The sequence below is a fragment of the Balaenoptera borealis genome (assembly GCF_965194805.1).
Source record: "Balaenoptera borealis genome assembly, chromosome: 12".
Taxonomy (NCBI): Eukaryota; Metazoa; Chordata; class Mammalia; order Artiodactyla; family Balaenopteridae; genus Balaenoptera; species Balaenoptera borealis.
In genome coordinates this window covers 36545839-36564302 of record NC_138869.1, presented here as the reverse complement: position 1 = coordinate 36564302, position 18464 = coordinate 36545839, and the positions used below count along the sequence as shown (strand labels likewise).

The 18464-nt window shown below is 38.1% G+C and overlaps 1 protein-coding gene across 12 annotated transcripts in view; it reads right to left on the bottom strand.

Moving 5' to 3' along the window:
- TASOR (transcription activation suppressor) overlaps positions 1–10920 on the bottom strand; it is a 47479-nt gene extending 36559 nt beyond the window's left edge. For 9 of the 12 annotated variants that reach the window (XM_082345773.1, XM_082345776.1, XM_082345778.1 and 6 more), the window contains exons 1-3: positions 10335–10917; positions 2390–2535; positions 328–420 (exon numbers count right to left, since the gene is read on the bottom strand). In XM_082345773.1, coding sequence (XP_082201899.1) covers positions 328–420; positions 2390–2535; positions 10335–10662 — 567 coding nt within the window. In that variant the 5' untranslated portion in view covers positions 10663–10917. Of the gene's footprint in view, positions 1–327; positions 421–2389; positions 2536–10334 lie in introns of all 12 variants that reach the window. The other 3 variants (XM_082345770.1, XM_082345774.1, XR_014232377.1) reach the window with 2 other exon arrangements.
- Between the last annotated feature and the right edge of the window lie 7544 nt (positions 10921–18464).

Sequence of the window (18464 nt, the reverse complement as noted above, 5' to 3'; positions counted from 1 at the left end):
CTATCAAGCACATTCCAGGGGGGAAAATTAGGTTTGATCAAAGAAAAAATGAACATATTTGAAAAGCAAATTATAAAACAATGAAATACCTTGCACTAAGTCATTTTTTCCATTTATACATCAAAAAATTGTTAGTTTATAAAAATCAAGTGTATAGTATAACTGATTCACTTTGTTATAAAGCAGAAACTAACACACCATTGTAAAGCGATTATACTCCAATAAAGATGTTAAAAAAAAAAATCAAGTGTATTGATTAATTGCAAATTTAGGTAACTTACAATGGAAGCACTTTCAAATTGTTTTTTATAAAATGGGTTCACTTACCTGATACCGATCAACCATCAGAAATGCATAGGATTCTGAAAGTTCTTTATCTAAACGACCATCAAACTTCAGTTCTCTTCGCTTTTCTGTAAACTAAATGAAATTAAATCTATAACAACTCCTTAGTATGTGATTATGTTTTTCAAGCTAAGAGTTTCAGGAATTTTATTTCAAAGAAATTCCAAATCAGCAATTCCCTGGCAGTCCAGTGGTTAGGACTCTGCGCTTCCACTGCTGGGGGCCTGGATTTGATCCCTGCCCAGGGAACTAAGATCCCACAAGCCACGAGGCATGGCAAAAAAAGAAAAAAAAAAATCCATATCTACCAAAGTGGAAATTATCTTTTCTCTCCCTGTAATTTCTGCACTTCATTTTTTCCCATTATAATTGGCTCTTTATCCTTACAATATAGTCAAATAAGCATCTAGTGCTAAACAATTTTAACTAAATTTCTATTAAAATCTTACCACACTCCAACTCTCCCCTAGATTTTTAAGTTCATTTTTTGATTATCTTTGGATCTCTCATTTTACCTAACACGGAACACTGCATATAGGTGGTTTAATAAATCTCTGTTTAATGACCAACTTCTAAACTATAAACTCAATTAGGACAAGGAAAAATGTCTCATTTCTTTACAATTATATTTTCAGTGCCAAGTACATAAGCCATGCTCCATACCCATTTCCAGGATAAAAGAGTGACTTGATCTAAGTACATCTGAACTGTAAGTCACCCTAAACTGCTGGCTTTCACTTTTAGATACAAGCAAATAGATATGGAGCCCATACCTAACAGATTTACATGCCATGTTCAGGCTATTACTGATCTTCAATAATATAATTAATGAATCTTTAAATTTTCATATAAAATTGACAAATAATCCCTATCATATCATGAAACCACATCAAACTACCAAGGTTTTAATATCCTCTGGGAGCCGGTAACATTCATCCACTTTAGGGATCCTTTCAAAGTTAAATTCTCATAGCACTAGATTAACCAACCTATAAAAGTACAAAATTAATAGTATTTCATGTACATTAGAAAGCAATATACACATCAAATATTTCTAAACATCTCATTTGTATTACCTCAGGATTATTATGGCTTTTCCTAAGTCAAAACTCAAAAAAGATTCTAATTTGTATATGAAACTTAAATTCACTACCTAACAGGCTCAACTATTCCCCTTTGTTCTCACTTTTTCACTAAGAATTTCTACTAATGATATTAAGATAATTCAATTACCAGGCAATAACTGGGGAAAAAATTAAGCATATCCTAAAAAAAAAAAAATACGTATTTTATTTCATTAACCTTCCAATTTAGACATAATATGCTCTTAGAGATTCCATCTAACTAACATACGCTTGAAAGAGCAAAAAGCCTTGTAATGAATTTACAATTAAGCCATTATACAATAAGCTAGCCCTATGCTTAAGATTCATTGTTAGTAAAAGAAGTTATCTTACACAATCACACGTTAATTTAACAGAACAGATAAATGTAGTGCAATATCAACAGTGTTTAGGGAAAACAACATGTCATTTAAAACTTGTTTTTCCCCTCCATAATTTGGCTTTCCTAAGAACTTTAGCATTTTTAAAGAAAAGGAAGAAAGTAAAACAAATTCCAGGCTATTAACTGGTTCTGAAGAATCTTACAAAAAGCACAATTTAAAACATACCTCCTGGACTTCCCTGGTGGCGCAGTGGTTAAGAATCCACCCGCCAATGCAGGGGACACGGGTTCAAGCCCTGGTCCGGGAACATCCCACGTGCCACGGAGCAACTAAGTCCGTGCGCCACAACTAGCGAGCCTGTGCTCTAGAGCCCGTGAGCCACAACTACTGAGCCTGCATGCTGCAACTACTGAAGCCCGCACACCTAGAGCCCATGCTCTGCAACAAGAGAAGCTACTGCAGTGAGAAGCCTGCATACAGCAACGAAGAATAGCCCCCGCTCGCCGAAACTAGAGAAAGCCCGCGTGCAGCAATGAAGACCCAACACAGCCAAAAATAAATAAAAATAAATAAATTTAATACAAAAACAAAACATACCTCCTTTTCCAAAAGCTCATTATGTATCAAGCAAGCACGTCTGTAGTTAAAATTTGTTACTGAAGTTGGTTCAAGGTAAGATGAGTGGAGAATATTTAAAACATCTTCAAATTCCCGAGAGCCTGGAGTTAATGGCTGAAAAAGTGCTAAAATAAAAAACAGTATTAATTTTAAGATTCCATCTTAAAGGTAGTTTTTTATATTTTTGTGGCTTTGTTAATGTAACTTTTAAATAAAGTTAAAAAAAAAAAGCATCAAGGCTATCTTATTTTGTGATATGCGAAAGAGATACTTATTAATTCATTGAAGAAAAAACTCTTCAGCAGTGAGCATCTGGCATTACACATGCAGAAAAGGAAGCTACAATTTTGCAAAACTTAGGGGATGCTACACTAGGCAACCTAAACTGCTTAAAGACGCTCATAAGAACCTGTGCATAAACTCAACTTGCCTCAACTCCTATTTTACGTTACATTTAGGTAGTATATCTAGGACCATTTATTTCAGCAAATGAAATGCTTATGCCATAAGTAAAAGCATAAAAACATTTAAGACACTTAGCTGTCTATACAATAAAATGATTCTATCTGGTTTTTAATACTAAAGTTAGAATAAGATATGCTGCATCCATTAGCTTCTTGTATTACCAATATAAAGTAGGAGGATATTTACTATGAAAACTTGGTGAAATGGAAAGATGTGGAACTTTGGAGACAAACCAGGACACAAATATCAGGTCTAGCATTTACTGGCTTTGTGGGAGACCTTGGGTAAATCAATTACTTAACAAAACAAGCTCAGTACTTTCTTCAGTAAAAAGGAGAACTCCAGCTATCCTAATAACCACTATATGCCATATGGCACATAAGACAACACGTGGAAAAGGCTCTAAGCACAGCACCTGGTGCAAAGTAAAAAAGTTTTTATTCCCCACTCCACCAACTACTGCACACTCCCTTTAATTTTTAAAATACTTAAGTCAAATATACAATTTGTTCTTCAAACAGTAGCCTAATAACCTCAAATTTCCACTTTACGCATGAAATAATTTAACTTATAAATTTCAAACATCAAGTCTATATATGTACCTTCCCCAAACCAAAAGGAACCACTTATTTTTCACTGTAGATAGAAGTATTCATAGAACTTATGTTATATGCTATTACCTTAATTTCTTTCAAGATACTATATATAGTCAATAAATGTCATTCAAAATACTTTTAGGCCACTACTGAAAGCAGTGTTCTACTTGTACATACTCTCAAAGGTACTAGAGAGCAGCTGTTTTTACTGTATTCCCTATAATGTCAAATGACATATCCATTCATCCACCAAACCATGTATATATTACAAAAGTGCCTGTAAAAATGTAGCTTTCAATGAGAGAATGTATATAGAACAAATGATTCCCACTACTTTGGAATTGCACACTAAAAAAGGTGGCAGTGGGGATAAAATCAACATACTTATAATAATGCAATAAAGACAGTAGGAGTAAGCAGGAAAAAAAACACTCAAAAAGAACTAAAGAACTACTAAACACAGAGTGTCCTATAATAAAATTTATAGCAGATGGATATACTCAATAATCTATTGATTGTAAGCTCCATGAGAGGAGGAACTATATCTGCCTTGTTCATTACTCTATCTTTTCTTGGGGCACTGGCCACAAGTTGAATGACTGAGTGAGTGAAGATGAGAATAAACTCTGTCAAGATTTTTTTATATTGAATACAAATATATTCTAAACTACCAAAATATGATTGTTGTCATTTTAAATTAGGTGTCAAAAATTCAACCATTCAGTGATATATAAAACAAAATGAAAGCTCAAAAAACAGAGAAATCCATTCTCTCAATTCAAATCTGTTTTATAGAATACAGTAGGAGAAAACGTTTTATCTTTGTGTCTGTCCCCAACTAAACTGGAAAATTTTGTGAGGGGAAAACAGCACGTGGAATAGTTTTCATAGGCTTTCACATCCAAAATGAGCCAAGCATGATTCTTAAAGTTGGGTTTTATGTATGACTGATTTTTATGTTTCTAAACTAACAAGTGACTTCAGGTATCTAAAGATGTGCCAAAAAGAAGTATCAAAAGAAGTAGCTTTAAATTTCTATGAAATTTTACAATCTACAAAATGAAATCATTTTCCTTAGCTAAGCTATTCCAACACTATTTCCACTGTCAATCTAACCAAAAGTGAAAGATTCAAGTTAAATCATATAAACTTATATAGAAATTAACTTTCAAATTATTCTCAAAAAAGTACTTAACATTTCTGTTTCATTCCAAAGCAATGTCCTAGAGTCACCTCAAGTAGTACTCAAGTAGACTGCCAGTGTGAAAAAAATTCTTGTGAATAAAAATACAGAAAAAGGTGCAAGATTTTAGGTCTAACAATACCTGTGTCCTATTAGGTATTTTATATTTCAAATACCTCAGTTGGCTTTACTAGTTAGGCCAAAGTTATAATTTCTAGTTTCTCTTCCCAATTATCAATTTCTATAAGAATAAAATTATGCTGTAACTATTTTTAAAGATTTCAAGTCAATGTGCTGGTAACAGTAGTTTAGAAATATAACCAGTTCATGTTCTGAATGTACATTCCCTGGTGGTCTATTTTGTCCTTAATCATCCTCTAAAGGACATACCTGATCAACACATCCTGTCACTTCTTTTAAAGAACACATATACACATCACAGTATTATGGGTCATCATTTGAGGCAATAATAATAAATAAACCTGTAACTACCCGTAGGGGAACAGAACATTTTATATATTTATCATCCATTTCACATAAGGAAGTCAGAATCCTGTTCTCTGGATTCTGACAATTTTTGAGTCTAACAATTAGTGGCTCATTATTCCTTTTCAGGTACTGTACTAAAAGCTTTATATGCATTATCTCATTTAATCATCGAAACCACCCTATGAAGTTCATTATGCCCATTTCACAAATGAAACTGAGCTAACAGTTAACTTGGCCCAAGGTTAATACGTGAATAGGGCAGGTGTGAATTCAAAATCAGGCTCCCTAGCTGCAAATCTTGTTTCCTGAACTATAAGTAAAAGATGTATGTGGGTGTATAAGTGCTGAAACAAATCATTACAAGAGCTGGAAAAACAGAATTGTTTCCTTATTTTAGACCAAGAAATTATATTAGCTATATGGAAATTAGCAATAAAAGAATTTGATGTCTAGAATGCTCTTTCTACCCTCTTATGTCTTCTTTTGAATCTCATTTCTTAGTATTTCTTTCTCATTTAGTGCATTTAACAGGGCCAAAAGCCATAACTCACACCCTTTTTTTGGTTTATAAAGGTTAACAGCAGTCGTAATAATTCTTCCAGACATTAATATATACTTTTGCTTATTTACAGTGCTTCCATCAAATTCAAGTCAGAAAGATAGTTACTGAGTTGATTTCTGATAATTCACAAGGCTTTTCTATTGACAAAACTGATGATAGATGTGTTTTCATCATTTTTTTTTTCTCTTTTGTCCACACTGCTTGGCAGGCAGGATCTTAGTTCCCCAACCAGGGATCAAACCTGTGCCCCCTGCAGTGGAAGCACGAAGTCTTAACCATTAGACCATCATGGGGGGGCCCTTTTATAGATGTGTTTTTATGAGGTTCAAGAAAAGATTTAGAAAGGCACTTGGAGATTTATAATTCAAATGAGGAAACTGACTGTATCACAGAACCACAACTAGAACTGAGTATTTTATATTACTGGTAGCATACAAAATATACTAAGAATTAAATGTTAAATTTAAGCAGCTGGAATAGACATAAAATTAAGGTCACCAAATAGTAGCTTTGTTTCTTAGTCAAAGGAACATTTTTCCTCAACTACTTTTACCAACTCATTTAGTGTCAATGCCACTCTTTGTGTTTGTATTGTTTATGTGTATACGTAAAAAAAAAAAAAATCATAAGTGTAAAAACAAGCTAAACTTTTAAAAAAAGATGGACCAGTGTTATCAAAATATACCAAGGGAAATTCCAAAATATACATTCCAATTTAAAGTAATTCACGGAAGAAAAGGAAATAGCAAAGAGTAGACTGCGGATCTCATTGGTCTGCAATTCTCTCTGAATCCATCTCTCTGATATCTATGGATATTAATGACTAAAATACAATGAATATCCATTTGTTCCTCATGATAATTTAGACATTTTAAAAATCATTTTTCTTCAGTCTAATAAAATTACTACAGACATAATACTGTAGGAATGGGTGATTCATCTCTACTCATGATTGAACATAGTGCAGAATCAGGAATAAACATTCTAGCAGAGATCTAGAGAGATAACAAATATGAAACTTGACTTTTTTTGGACTGGCGAATATGTCAAAGAAAGTTTTACCTCCATTACTTAGAATTTATATGCGCCTATCAAACGTTTTATGTGGATGACTGGATTCTGCCTGTACATTCCTGCTCAGATTTACTTCTATGTAGTGAAAACTGTGGTACTTAGAACCAAGCCATTCATATACCACTACCAGAACATCATGCAAATTTCCTTAAGAAAGAGACTCAACCCCAAAGTCTTCAAAAAGACAACTCCAAATTTTGTGGGAAAAGCTGGGGATTTGGGAGGAGAATTGGCCTTTAATTTTCCTGAACTAGACCAGTATGGATGCAGGTGCGTAAGAGCATTTAGTTTGCGATGCACCTGCATGAGATGCAGATGCATGAGAGCAATTAATCTTGTGCCCTACATAAAGTATTAACCAATAAACATTTTCCAGAAAGTGAATCATTACTACTTCATTTCCCAAGACCTTTGGAGGGAAAAATTATATCAAATACAATTACTGATTTTAATTTACTTTTGATGACTTACACTATCAGATTTTAGAGTAAAAGAAGGCAATAGTGAAACATCTACTGACAAAGTGCAATTCCACAATTTGGTTAAATGTAACAGTGACTCCTTACAGTACAGAAAGTAGCCCAGCCAATAAGTAAACAGAATAGCACATAGATCACAAAGAGTAAAATCTTACTCTTCCAGTCAACAGATCACTTAATCTGTGAGTACTGATTAAATGTGTTAATTTTCTAATGAATATAATTTCTGAATCTCAAAATTCCCCAGGGATGAAGACATACTAAACATCACTAAATTTAACAGCTGTCAAAAAAAAATTTTTTTTAAGTGAACTAAAACCTTCCTACAATAAAAAATAAGAAGTACTCTACACCTAGGTGCAAATTCCAACTCCACGATTTACTAGCTGTGTAACCTTGGGCAAGTTATTTACCTCAGTAGTTCAGTTTCCTCATCTGTAAAATGGGAATAGTACCTACCACATAGGATTACTGAGATTTAGTTAGTACATATAAACTGCTTAGAACAATGCCTATAACTTATTAAGCACTATAAAGTGTTTGCCAATATTAATTAGAATGGCAGTATTTTGGATGTTATGCTACTGTGAAGACCAATAAAAGAACTGAGTCAAGTTATACTCACAAAGGTTTACCTTTAAGCTACCAAAAACATATGAGTCCTAATCTTAAATTTCACTGGAAAAGCAGTCACAAGCAAAGGTCTGCCATATTAAAATACGAATGCAACAGAACCTTTGATACTGAAAAGTTCAAGCAGAGTTATCTACTGAAAATGATCTAATATTCATGATAAAAGACTCAGATGACCACACCATTAATACCTAGCCAAATCCTATACATAAAGTGATACCTTTCAAGTCTTCCAAGAGGAGATTATACATATAGTGATACCTTTCAAGTCTTCCAAGAGGAGATTATCTTGGGATCAAGTGTGAAACTAGCAGTACCTGCCGCACTGTTTCTGATAAAGCATTTTTTTAATGAAAAGTTATATTTTTCTATTAAATTCTATCACCAAGTATTAACTCCTTTCAGGTTGGACAGGATGAAGTCCATGATGGTAAAAAGCTGCTTATTTAAGTTTTAAAATTGCTATTTAGATCGCTATTGCACTATTTGAACAGCTGCTGCTCAGTGTACAAATATTTAGACAAGTTAAAAATTATTCACTTTCACTAAACATGAAAAAAGTCCAGTGTTATATTTTCCTTACCAAAACGTCCCTAAGAGGAGAAAGGTAACAAATTTCCCCCAAAGAAGCATCAGGCTCAGGGGAGAAAACAAAAACAACTAGGTTTTATATTTCCTAATTCCTCAATTATTATCTACTTTTAATGTGTTCAAATGAAGTCTATTTTACAGCAACCTCTGGATTTATCTAATTAAAAAAAAAACAACACATATGCAAACAGTGCCTTTCAACATTTCCTAGTGCCCTCCCACATTTCAACCCAAATGGGTTTTATGCCAATTTCCTGGTCCTATTAAAAATTAAAAGGAGGTACCTCATGCTTTGTTTTGCTTAAAACCCTAAAAAAACGGACTTCAAAACTGTATCAAGCTAAAAAATTTTTAAAAAAGAAAAAAATTCAATCTCCTACTTTGATCCTATAACCAGAGCCCATCTGAATCTACTTCCAACCTATTCTCTACCAATTGATAACTTAGGATGAAATCTAATTTTCCTCATATAGACTATACATCTTAACTAAACCAAAAGGATTGATAAACTTGACCTTTACAAGAATTCTCTTGAACCCTAAAATGTATTACATTAACTCACTTAAAAGATACTTCTAGAAACATTCTGCATGCCAGTGGACAAAAGGTAACTTCATCTTTCTCAACATGGTTTCTCACACCAAGGATTTCCCTGGCTTTATCATCCAAATAGAAATTAACAATTTGACTTTATTTGTATCTTACTGACAGAAGGCTAACAATTTCAGGTGTGCAAATGTAGCTGGTTATGCACATGGCAAGAGGAAGCACATGCTTCATTCAAGAGTCTCTTTACCAAGATTCAAGATACAAATAAAAAACGTTTTCCGCAAATAAGAAAATTCCTATTACTTTCCAAAGTAAATCTGAAAAACGGAACCACGCACTAAAACAAAAAGAGGCTTTAAATTGACTAAATCCAGAGTATCCCAAATCACTGGACAGTCAAAAATTGTTTTCTAAGAATTGAAAACGATAATTTCCTCCATTAGAAAGGTGTCACAATATGGCATTAAGTTTTAAAAAGGTAACGTACTTCATTTAACTGTTCCCATATTGGTTCCAAAAACCAGACTGGACTTTTAAATTTTTTTCTGAAGTTCTCTCATCTGCAAGATCAAGTTGGTGACTCTTGGGCATAAGCTGACCTCTATTTTTTTCCATAGGGAAATTACTGCACCAAGAACCTACCTTCCCAAGCTTCTCAAATACAAGAAAAAAAACATACTAAAATTGGATTTAGAGAGAGCCCTATCTAGCGCTTCAAAAACGAGAAAAAAAAATCTACATGGAAATGAAGTGTGATGGAAAACAGCAGTGTGCATGAATCACATCTAACGGAGATGTCTAAACAAGGGAAGACGCTGACATCGAGCAAATTTCAAGTAGACGCATAGAGCTGAAGAATTTCCACAGGGAGAAGCACTTGTGGTCCTCTCAACGCAGTGGCCTTGGAGAAAGCCCCAGAATCCATGGCCACGGGTTATTTCCACAGTGAGACTTCTCAGAAGCATCCTTAGGAGGACACATCAGCTTCTCTGCCTTCAGGGGCTGGGAGGGAGGGGCGCCGAGCACCATCTTTCCTCTCTGGGAGCTGCAGCCTTACGGACAAGCTTCAAACCTGAGCTACTTCCAACTTCCACGGGGAGAGGGGGAGCAGGGAGCGTGGTTCCACCGCTTTCCTCTCGCACCAAGCGCAGCAGCTGGGCGGCCGTGGCAGTGCGGGGAGAGGCGGCTGGCGCTGCATGCGTGTTTACGTGTCTCGGATGGGTGTGGGAAGGAGACAGAGAGGTTCTAATGAAAAGATGGAGGGGAGAGAGAAAGAGGGGTTGGGAAAAAGGGGAAGCACCACCTTTCTTTTCTCTGCTCTTCCTGGGGATCTGAAAACTCCTCCTAACGGGTCTTTCGGGCTCTTCGGGGCCTTTGGGCAGAGCGGCCGCGCCCGCCTCACAGGAGTCCTGAGGCTGCTCGTGGCAGAGACTCGGGGCGGCCTCGGCAGCCGCGGTCTCCTCAGGCCCGGTGCCGCCGCCGGGCTCCGCAACGCTGACGCCGCCGCCATTTTGTGGGGAGGACTCAAGCTCCGGAAGCGCCTGCTTCATCTCGTCGTCTCCGCCGCCGCCGCCACTTTCCCAGCTCGCGTCCGTCGGCGGAGAGGCCTCCGCCTCCGCAGCAGTCGCCATCGCGCCGGCGTGAGGAGCGCCGGGAAGCTTCTGCCTACAAGGTCGACGGGGGTGGGGGGAAGGGGTGGCGGGCCAGCTTCGCCGCCGAGCTGCTCTCAGCCCACCCACCCCCTTCCCCCCCGTGGCCGCTGGCCGCTATCCCGACCCAGCAGCCTCTCGGGGGCCCCAAAGCGGGCGCCCCAACCGTGCGGCCCGGCCCCAACAACCGCTCCTCGCTCGAGCAGTTCTTCTGCCGGCCCCCACCACTCAACGTGCTGGCGTCGGGGCCGGGAGGGGGCGGGGCCATCTCGGAGAGCTCCACCAATGGGGGCGCGGCGCCCGCCTCCGCGGGTGCGGACAGACAGCGCCGGGGGGCGGAGCCTTGGGGCGCCGGAGCCCGCCAAAAGGGGCGACCGCAACGCCCGGAGAGTACCTCGACGCCGCGGCCGGCTGCGGGGTGGATGGGCCTCAGGACGAGCTGCGAGTTCCCGGAGCACGCTCGGCCAGTGTTGCAGGCGAGGGAGGCGCGCTGCGCCAGGTCCCGGGAACGCAGGCGTCGCCTGTTTCCGGGCAAGATTACCCGGCTTCTCCGCGCACGATTCACATCGGCCAGGACAGGACAGAGGCAGTGGTTGTGGGACGATCTCGGCTTTGTGAAATATTTACGTGCATATAAAGGCCTGGAGTGGCGATAAGAGAGTGGGCTGCAGCGATAAGAGCGTGAAAGCGTCGGGGCCCGCTTCAGCGACCTGCAGTTCCCACCGGATCTTGCATCTTTACAATAGATTACTCCCACCCTCCCCCTTCTTTTATCTAGAAGGGTTAGAACCAGTGGCACGCCTCCAGCAAACAGTCGATACCTTGGTCCATTGATTTGATTTCATAGCCTAATGTTAACAGGATTTGGTTCTGGGGAGCTTGAGGAGAGAGGGGCTGCTGGCTTTTAGATTTTCCTTTGGTGTTTCAGTTTTCCTCAAGTGCGTGTGTATTAAAGAAAAATAGAAACGTCTGCAGCCACGTTAAAAAATATACAGCAAGCGATCGCTTTCTCTTAAAACAACTTGACAGTCAAGTAGAAGGCCTTTAAAATAGCTTACACTGATTAGGTTGAAACTATTTATTTGGGTTATGGTGAATACAGAAAATGTAATATTTCTTGGGTCCTTTCTATACGCTAGGCACTGGACAAAGCGATTTACGTATACTATGTACATTTAATCCTCACAACAGATGTTAGGAAGATACTATTCTAAACAATTTAAAATAAGTGTTGCAATTAGGAGTATGGGATTAATAGAAACACCACTGTAAAACAACAAGGATTTACTGTATAGCACATGGAATTGTGTTCAATATCTTGTAATAACCTATTATAGAAAAGAATCTGTAAACCAACTATAGTTAAATAAAAAATAAAATAAGTATTGCAAGATATAGAACAAATTAACAAAATGAGAATTTGAAGCCAGGTCTGTTTAACTCCAAATAAAGTACTTGCCCTTGACTGCTTCTCTTAAGACCTAATCTTCACAGCAGGTCTGTACCTTTATGCATTTTATGTATGGAGAAATGAGGATTGACATTTTGCTCCATCTCTAAGCAGTAGAATAAGGATTGGGACCCAGACCTCAATTTTCAAACTCCAGGAGTTGACTGACCAAACCTATAATTACAATAAAACCCTAGGCGTTGCCACGTGGCTGCTACTTAAAGAGCATTCCCAACGGCAATGGCAAAATTGGATTCCAGTGTCCTGTGATAAATATCATACCTGTTTAACAGCTAATAGGAAAAGCTAATCATGACTTGCCCAACCTATTTGAATCAGCTCAGTAAGTCATAGGAAAGTATAAAACAATTATTCCTTTTAGTAAATAGTTAATATAAAAACATTTTAAAATACTGATGAAAACACTAGGGCCACGTTGAGGCAAAATGCTACATTATTTTAAGTTAAAAGCTACCCTCGAAATTTGGAGGAAGAGGCTTTACTTGATAGTAGAGGCTATCAGAAACACAGGTGTTGGGGTCTCCAAAGGGTAACTCTGTTGTTGGTTCATTAAAGGCATTTCTAAAAACTCATTTTTATCAGATTAAAGATAAGTAGGAACAACTGCATACTGGTGCCACTACTCAGCTAAGGCTTTCCTCATTTGGTCAGCAAAAGCCAGCTTAACTCAGAAGGTAGAAGTCCTAGGATATGTATAAGGCAAACACACCAGTTGGTGATAAAGAGTACCTAAAACTAAGGCCAGAGAGAACCATTAGTCTTCCACAGAAATAGAATCTTAAATTCGGTGAGGATAAAATTTTTCTTCATTCCAAGTCATTTATTTTTTTTTAATTTTAAATGAATTCAGTATTATTCCTTATAAGGTATAAGAGGATTGGGGAGCTCTAATATATAATTTTAACTATATATTCAATTATTGTAGATTAAAAAGTTTAGGTTCAGCTGGATAACATTACTACTATTCAGTATTAGAAATATTTTTCAGTTGTTTATTGGGGGCTAAGCACTGCTGTGTGCTGAAGATATAATTCTGAAGCAAAGGGACATGGGTACCTCTTTCACGTTTACAGTTCATCAGAAAATATGTCTAAAACTAGAATCTATGGTGATGGCTAAGCAGAGACCTAAAAGTTAAGAATCAGCTACAGGAAAGGGATAGAGGGGGCATAAACTTGCTATCTCAGGAACACTAACACACACAGTGAGATACAGAGGGTATCCAGATATGTGTTTATATACATGTATGCATATAGATATCCAGTATATGGGGATGGGGGTTCAAGGGGAGGAGCTACCACTGATACACAAGGTTCTGAAGCAAGAGCTACCAAAGGTTAAAGATATAAAAGCTACCTTGGGGACTTCCCTGGTGGTCCAGTGGTATAAAGAATCTGCCCTGCAATGCAGGGGACTCGGGTTCAATCCCTGGTCAGAGAACTAAGATCCCACATGCCGGGGGGCAACTCAGCCTGCACGCCATAACTACTGAGCTTGTGCGCCTCAAGTAGAACCCACGTGCCGCAAACTACAGAGCCCACGCGCCCTGGAGCCTGCTCGCCATAACTAGAGAAGAGAAAGCCCACAGACCACAAGTAGAGAGAAGCCCATGCGCCACAACAAAGAGCCATGCACTGCAATGAAAGATCCTGCGTGCCGCAACTAAGACCCAACACAGCCAAAAATACATTAAATAATAATTTTAAAAATTAAAAAATAAAATAAAACCTACATTGTCCCCTACCCTAAGTAATGGACAAAACAACAACACAAGGAAAACTAGAGAACAATGAGATAGTATATAATTAAATATGCAGGGACCACAATTGCCTTTTTAAATTGGAAACACAAAAATAATCCAGTTCAACTCTTCATTTTAAAAATAGGAAAAGACAGTGGACCAAGATCACACAGCAGGCTAGTAAGAAGAGTTAACATTCATTGAGCACTTTCTGTGTGCCAGGCACTGGTATTAGGAGTGTTACATGTATTGAATCATTAATCCCCACAAAAAGTATTAATGCTATCCATATTTTACAGATAAGGAAACTGAGACAGAGGGGTTATTTAACTTTCTTATGGTCATTTCAGTTTTAAGTGGCAGAACCAAGATTCTAACCCGGGCAGTCTGCCTTCAAAGCCCATGCTCTTAATAACCACCCTAGGCTAACCTCTCTTGTTAGTAGCAAAACAAAGTCCAGAACTCAGTGCATTTTCCACTATGCCATTTCACCTCCCTTCCTCAAACAGTACTATAAAAGACAGGATATAAATATTATAACTCAGCAATAACTGCCAGTGTTACTGAAGCATAAACCTTTGACCTAGCAATTTTACTTCTAGAAATTTGTAGTAGAGATATGCTCATTCACATTTGAAAGGTTTATTCAAGGATATCCATTGTTGTTTGTAATGGGATATCAAGTGTTGTTTGTAATAGTAAAGAATTGGAAACTAAATATCTATCAATAGGGTATACCCATAAAAGAAATACTGATACATGCCAAAACATGGATGCATCTTGAAAACATGCTAAGTGAAAGAAGCCAGACACAAAAATCCACAGACTGTGTGATTCCATTCACATGAAAGTTTAGAATAGTCAAATCCATAGAAACAGAGAGAAGATTGATGGTTACCAGGACCTGGAGAGAGGGGGGCAATGAGGCTAGACTGACTGCTAATGAGTATAGGATCTCTTTTGGGGTGATGAGAATGTTCTGGAATTAGGTATGAAGATAGTTGCACAACTTTGTGAATGTACTAAAAACCACTGAGTTATACACTTTAAAGTATATAAGGATGGATTTCATGATATATGAATTATGTCTGAATTTTTTTTTAAATAGAGGACCTAGGTATTACCAGAGGATGGAGATTCCAAGCAGCAGGGAGTCTCTCCCATTGCTGGCTTTGAAGAAGCAGCCTGCCATAAATTCTACAGGTGCCAACAACTTGAGAGATCTTGGAAGCAAATTCTTTCCTAGTGAGTCTCCAGGTAAGAATGCAGTCCAGCTGACACCATGATTTCAGCTGTGTGAGGCCCAGGCACAGAAACCAGCTAAGCCATGTCCATACTCTGACCTACAGAAACTGTGAGATGATACACGGATATTGTTTGAAGCTACTAAGTTTGTGGTAATTCGTTATGCAGCAATAGAAAACTAATACAGAGGCTACAAAATGCCTGGCTTTTCTAAGTGCTTTGCATATGTTAAATTTACTTAATTTGCACAATAAACTCTGTGAGGGGACTTCCCTGGTGGCACAGTGGTTAAGAATCTGCCTGCCAATGCAGGGGACACGGGTTCAATCCCTGGTCTGGGAAGATCCCACATGCCACGGAGCAACTAAGCCCGTGAACCACAGCTACTGAGCCCGCATGCCACAACTACTGAAGCCTGGGCGCCTAGAGCCTGTGCTCCGCAACAAGAGAAGCCACCACAATGAGAAGCCCGCACATCACAAGAAGAGTAGCCCCCGCTCGCCACAACAAGAGAAAAGCCCGTGCGCAGCAACAAAGACCCAACACAGCCAAAAAATAATAATAAAATAAATAAATTTATTAAAAAAATAACTCTGTGAGGTAGGTACTCATATTTTCCCCATCTTTCTGATGAAGAAGCTCATTAAGTGCTAAAACAAAACAACCAAGGTACAGAACAGGATGGATAGAGTGTTAGCATTTGTACCCCAAAAAGGGCAAATACAGTTATGTATATATACACCTATTTGCATAAAACTTTTGTGGAAGGCTACATAAATGACTAGCTACAGTGGTTGCCTGTGGAAAGGGAACCAGGGCTGGAGGGCAGAGGTGGGAGAGACTTCTCAGTCCATATCTTTTTATACTTTAAAGCATATGAATGCATCACTTACTAAAAAAAAAAAAAATTTTAAAAAGAAAGGTGGGGAGGGATAAATTAGGAGTTTGGGATTAAAATAGTCACACTACTATATATAAAATCGACAACCAACAAGGACCTACTGTATAGCATAGGGAACTATACTCAATATTTTGTAATAACCTATCATGGAAAAGAATCTAAAAAAAGAATATATATATACATATATATCTGAATCACTTTGCTATACACCTGAAAGTAACACAACATTGTAAATCAACTATATTTCAATAAAAAATTTTAAATTAAAGAAATAAAGAGAAAGGAAAAAAGATATAGAAAAGCATGCTGAGAAGCTGTCGTTGTGATTACTCAGTAGTTCATGCAAGAATGAAACAGTAGTATCTTAATAATCATCCAGAAATCCAATACAGAGATTTTAGAAGGATCCCGATGTTTCAATAGATAGGAATTATAGGCTCCCACATGCTGATCAAATCAATTAGGTAAGTATATAGTTAGAGTTACAGGATTCGCACATAGAAACAAAAGCATAATAGTACCTTTGAAGTGAACAAAGTCACTAAAAAGATTCAACAGTAACAACAGCCTTTAACATTTGCAAAGCAATTTCGCGTGTTTTTTTTTTTCAGGTAAACGACGTTATTTGATGCTCACAGGTACCTGCTTCAACCATATAGCTAGGAGGCTTTTTTTTTTTAACCTTTCCATTGATCAGCAGCAGGGAAAGATAATAAAGGCCAATCAACAAAACTACCACTAATCCAATGCATAGAACCTTAAGGAGATTAATCAGTTCAACCCGTTCATTTTGTGAATAAGGACAGTACTATAAGACTACAACTCCACGGCCTATTCAGATGCATTAAAAATATATGAAACTGCCATTCCTTCCATTATGCTTGAGCTAATACAATAATTCTACTTCCATGAGTCATCTTCTATCCCCCAAAGAACTTGTTCTATTACTCACTGAGCAGATATTTCTTGGGCGTGTCCCAAGGAAGTATAAGACCCTGACAACAAACTGGGTTGAAGTTCATCATGGTTGATGTCTGGAAGGAAGAACTTCCATGCAAGGAAGAGAAGAGAAGGCACACAAGTAATCTTCAGCTGAAAATAATAATAAGGTTAGGAATGAACCAGCATGTGAGTAGCCCTTCAACTACACAGCTGACTCGGGTAACCACAAATCTCAACTAAACCCAGGAGTCAAGAGCTGATACTAAGGTTTAAGTTTTGGTTTCATTTCTTTAATTTTTTTTTAATTGAAGTGTAATAGACTTACAACACTATGTTAGTTCCAGGTGCACAACAGAGTGATTTGCTATTTCTATATGTTTCAAAGTGATCACCACTTTTGTCATTTCTGAGTCAAACTCTTCTAAGATTTCTGTTACATGTAATACCATGAATGAGTCTCACAGGGATGATGTTAAGTGAAATAAGTCAGGCACAAGGGTACATACTGTATGATTCCATTTATATGAAGTTCAAGGGCAGACAAAAATGGTAATAAAAGTCAGAATAGTGGTTCCCTTATGTGTCTGTCAGGGGGAGGAAGGGGGTATGAAAGGGTCCCCTTTGAGTCAAAGGGGACATGAAAGGGTCCCCTTTGAGTCAAAGGGGACATGAAACAACTTTCTGAAATGATGAAAATGTTCTATATCTTGATCTAGGTGATAGTTATATGTATATACAAAGACAGTATATACATACATACATATATACATACATACATAAATATTTATTGAACTCTACACTTGAAAGTTGTGCGTTTTACTGTATGATGTTACTCTTCAATTAAACAACAACAAAAACTCTTCTGCATGTTCTCATTATTCACGGGCTAAAGATAAGAATTCTTCACATGGCTTATAGAGCCCTGCTGATCCTGACCCTTTTCTACTTTCCATCTCCACCTCTCTTCCCTAAGCTCCTCCTTGGCATTTCCTATGTCTGGCACACTTGCCGAGCTCCCCTGGCCACATGATCAACCTTGGCACATATTGTTTCCCCAGCATGGTTGTCCTCATCTTCCCTGGACAACCCCTTCCCCATTAGCTCCTGCACTTCCTTTGGCTTAAGCTTCACTTCCTTGTGTAAGCTTCCTCGATCATCCCCCTCCCATTTGAGGTTGGCTTTCCCTGTGTGGTGCTTTCATAGAACCTTCTTCTTTTCATTCAGACTATTTACCTCTCACTTCTCTCAATTTGTCATTACTCCCTCATTTGTGGGATTATTTAATGATATCTATCTCTCCCACTAGAACCTATGCTCCACTCCATGGGCTGAGGGGCAATGTCTGGGTTTGCTTACCACAATAACCCTGGGCCTGGCACAGTGCCTGGAACACAGTAGGTGTTTACTAAATATGTTTTGACTGCTGAGGACAGAGTGGCTACCTGATAGTTTCTGGCAAGAAAATCGCTGTCTCACATAACATG